This window comes from Trypanosoma cruzi, genomic scaffold, assembly GCF_000209065.1.
Source record: "Trypanosoma cruzi strain CL Brener 1047053512891 genomic scaffold, whole genome shotgun sequence".
Classification (NCBI taxonomy): domain Eukaryota; phylum Euglenozoa; class Kinetoplastea; order Trypanosomatida; family Trypanosomatidae; genus Trypanosoma; species Trypanosoma cruzi.
This window is the reverse complement of record NW_001849045.1, coordinates 2,768-6,795: the sequence shown is the minus strand read 5'-3', so window position 1 is coordinate 6,795 and position 4,028 is coordinate 2,768. Positions and strand designations below refer to the sequence as shown.

General features: G+C 48.9%; 2 protein-coding genes and 1 pseudogene across 2 annotated transcripts, besides 2 other annotated features; all 3 read left to right on the top strand.

Annotated features, from left to right (window-relative positions):
• Positions 1 to 4,028: a sequence feature (heterozygous, non-Esmeraldo-like haplotype).
• Positions 796 to 815: a microsatellite.
• Positions 1,412 to 1,888, top strand: Tc00.1047053509325.16 (annotated as a pseudogene).
• Positions 2,169 to 2,915, top strand: Tc00.1047053509325.10 (mucin-associated surface protein (MASP), putative; the record flags this gene model as incomplete). The annotated part of the gene is made up of 1 exon (XM_798121.1): positions 2,169 to 2,915. One exon carries the CDS (start codon positions 2,169 to 2,171, stop codon positions 2,913 to 2,915), a length of 747 nt encoding a protein of 248 aa, XP_803214.1.
• Positions 3,431 to 4,028, top strand: Tc00.1047053509325.4 (surface protease GP63, putative; the record flags this gene model as incomplete). Its single annotated transcript, XM_798122.1, has 1 exon — positions 3,431 to 4,028. A coding segment is annotated over one exon (598 nt), but the record flags the coding sequence as incomplete, so codon positions are not given.

Genomic DNA, 4,028 nt, shown 5'->3' with positions numbered 1-4,028 from the left:
CTTACCTGGCACCTACAAGGGGTCTCTCTCCAAACAAACAGTATTTCACACATCCATTCCGCGGGGAGAGTGGGAAGTGCAGAAATCCAGCCATTTGTCACTCTTCAACGCCCGTTTGTATAACCGAGACTCAATTCCAAGCATATGAGATGGCTCATGGTCGGCGAGGCAGGCCCAAAATACGATGATGGCAGCTCTTATTCTGCGAGTGCATCGGAGGAAGGAAGCAGAGGCGACAGCTCCAATTCTGCGAGTTCATCGCGGGTGGAAAGTGAAGAGGTGAGCTTTGTGCATGAGAGTGTGTCCTGGGTGCTGTTACTTCTGCTGGGGCTTTGGGGTTTGCGGCTCATTACTGATATCAAAACGGCGTTGTTGCTGTCTCCGGCGGCACAGTGTATATTTACATGCTGATGTTTTTTACATATTTTATTGATGTTGTTGGCGGGTCTATAAAATTTTCTATTTTACTTTTTCTTTTCACTTTTTTATGCATGACTTTGTATAAATTTCATTTTTTTGTATTCCGATCATATTTGTTATTATTTATTATTTTGTGTTGATGTGTTTTTAGTGCCTTTGATACTAATAATAATAATGGGGTTTACTGACTGATGCCGTCCAGATTTTATGATAGATGTTGCATGCGATCTACGCAACGCCGGATGAATGTCGAGTGGCCGAACTTTTTAAAATATGGCGGGAGGGTCGAGTGGTGCATGATTTTATGCCGTGAAATATAAATGAGGCGTGTTCATATCGTGAGGGGGAGAGGGGGTAATTGAAAACGACGTAAACTATATATATATATATATATACGTACGCATGCATGTTTGCTTTTTCTGTGCATGTATGCTCTCTGTATTCATGTATGCATATGTGTCTTTATTCAGGCATGATACAAAGGCACTGCTGTGGGATATTGTGTGGAGGATATTACATGACAATTGTTTGTATTTATTGAGTGTTTTTTGTAGAATAATAATCATAAAAGTCATAATGATACTTACCATTATTATTGTTATTATCCAATTTTTTACATTTAACGACCTGCGTGAAAACTGCGTTGAGTGCTTAGTTTTTCTTTTCTTCCGTAATTGTTCCCTTGTTTGTTCGCTGCTTGGGATGCCGTGCCGGCTTGAGTTGTGCCATATATATATATTGAAATGATTATTTTTTCTGTGACCTCTGCGGTACTTATGTGCGTATTTGCCTCTTGGCATGACTGCCTTCTTTTTTCTTGCCTTTACGTCTCTGAAGACATACAACCACCCTCGCACGACACGCATAACGTTTTATTTTACGTAGATGGTCCTATCTTGCCGGCAATTGCATGTGGGTGCTGCGTTCTTCTGTGGCTACGAAGGGGAACATGAGAGGGCGGTGCGCATGACCTCATGGGTCATGGCGTGACGCCGTTGGAGGGCCCCGTGAGGCGTCCGCGGTTTTACGGGGGAAGAAGAAAATGAATCCGCTGGAATAGCTGCCGCCGAGCCCGTTCCTGCTGGACGAGTTGAAGCGCGAGTACAGCCACACGGACACCCGCACGGTTGCTGCGCCGTACTTCTTCCAGCACCAAGATGCCGCCGGCTGCAAGACTTTGCGGTGCCGCCACAAATACAAGGAGAACAACATGCAGCGCATGGAGCACGTGTGTGAGTATGCGTTGGGTGTTGCGATCATGATTGGGGAGGAGAGGCGGCACGACATTGTGGCGCTGTGTGTGTTGCGTGGCGGTGGCATGCCGTAGGCTGTGGAAGAAGTGGATGACACGGAGCTGTTGGACTGCGGGAGAAGGTGGCGGACACAGCGGAAGAGGATGACGGGCTACGCGTGCTGCAGGTGAGCGCGGCATGCCGGTGAGTTTTTCTAAAGAGGGAGTAACGCTGACGGTAATAGTGACTGTGAGGGTGTGGGGAAGGGGGCGGTCGATCAGCACTCCTTTCATTGTTGTTGTTGTGGTGCGTGACTCTCATTGCTGGACGGGACGGTGTGTGGCTGTGTGATGGCGGAGGCCAATGTCGATAAAGGTGCCGAAATGAAGGAAGATGAAAGATTTGACAGTTCAGAGCTTGTTGCTGGTATTGTTAGTGCCGAAAAACACGTAACGCAGGATTCAGTCAAGGAAGGTTCCGAAAACGGCAATCAGTCTTTGGGTGCACAAACAGGAAATGGCATCACCAGCAAGCACAGTGAGAGGGAAAGAAGAAACCGAAGAAATTGAGGAACCCAAAAGTTCAATTGAAGGCGAAGAAACATCCCAATTAAAATTGCCGCAGGAAGGAGTACCACCACCATCAGAACCATTAGCAACGACACTGAATGGAAACCCAGCCGGAACTTTAAATGCAACACCAGCGAAAGAAAAGTCCAGCTCTGATGACGGCTCCGCCCAGGAAGAAGGACTCAAATTACCAACACCAAAAGCACCTGCAGCAGCAGCGGCAGAAGCAACAACACAAACAAAAGATGAAAACCCCTCCTTTGCAGATGACCCTTCAGAGCAACATATAGAAGCATCTCAACACGACGTGGGGTCAAGAAGTGCCTCACGAAAAGAAGGAACCATCCCCACCACAGTCACGAAAACAGACGGACCAACAGAAGTTAGCGCCGAATCAACTCCAACATCACCCTCAGCTTCCAAAGGTGCCATTACAAATGACGCTGACAAAGGAAATGAAGAAGGCATTCCAAAACATGATCAAGCACCTGATGGTGAAGCGAAGAAAGAAGCACAACAAGGTGACGATAAAGAAGAAAATACAAATAAAACAGCACCTGTCGAAGCCGCAGCTATAACAAATGGTGCTGCGACTACTGGCGACAGCGACAGCAGCACCGCGGCCTTCCACACCACCTCCCCTCCTTTGCTTTTTCTTGTTGCGTGTGCGGCTGCTGCGGTGGTGGCCGCGTGAGAGTGAGTGTGAGAGAGCCATGCACCGCCCGCACACACACTCGTCCTTCTCTCTCTGTGTGTGTGTCCCCTTGCATGGACTCTCGCCCTCACCTCACCCCACGAGGCACACACATAATGTGCCCATTGTATATATGCATGCACACCCATGCAGGCCCGTTGGTGCTCTCTTTTGCACGACACGCACCGCTGCCGTCCTGCCTGGCTGCATGGGCGGAGCACCGTAACTGTTTCTGTTTTGTTTCTATTGCATTGAGTGGGCGACCTCTCTCTCTCCCTCTGTGTGTTTTGCTTTACGGGAGTAATGAGAGTGTGTGTGCGCTGGTCGTCCCACGCCTCGGCTTCCCGTCACGTGTGTGTTTTAAATCTCTGCTTGTGTGGTGGTTGAATGGACGTATTTTCATTAACCACCATTTGCTTTCTTGTGTGGTGACGTTTGTGTTTTATTTTTCTTTTCAACCAATCAGTCTTTGTTGCCTCAGCAAGCCAAGAAATACTTTTCCAACAGTCACGCCGATGGTTCAGTGGCTCTTCGCCTCACCGTGCCCTGCAGCGCTGCCATTGCTGCTCATGATGTTGACTTTGATGTGTTGTTCCAGCGGGTGCTTTGCTGCCAGTCTGACGTACCATTGCTCCTTTGACAATGCGATGCGTGTCGACAGGACGAAATCGATGCCGGTGGTGATGAAAAACGTGCCTTCGGGAACGGGAAGTGCGTCGCAGACATACACCGTCATCGGGGAGAATGGATGGGCACCCATCCGCATCAATGTGTCGACAAGGGACGTGGATGATGCCAGTAATTATTGCAGCTCAGATTATTCTTACGTGAAAAATCCATTGACAGGATATTACGATTGTCAGGGCGATGCTCTTTCCAGTAATAAGAGGAAAGTTCTCATCGACAAGGTTGTCCCTGCAGCTGTCAAACTGCATGCGGATCGTCTGCTCGTCCAGCCACTGGAGGGTCCGTTGGTTGTGCCCCAATTTGCCGCGGGCAGTGTTTGCAGTCGTTTCACTGTGCCTGCTGAGCATCGTTCCGCTGGTGTTGCCAATTCTGACATGGTGCTGTACGTGGCTGCTGCGCCGGGTGGTGTGTGGGCACTGCCGTGCG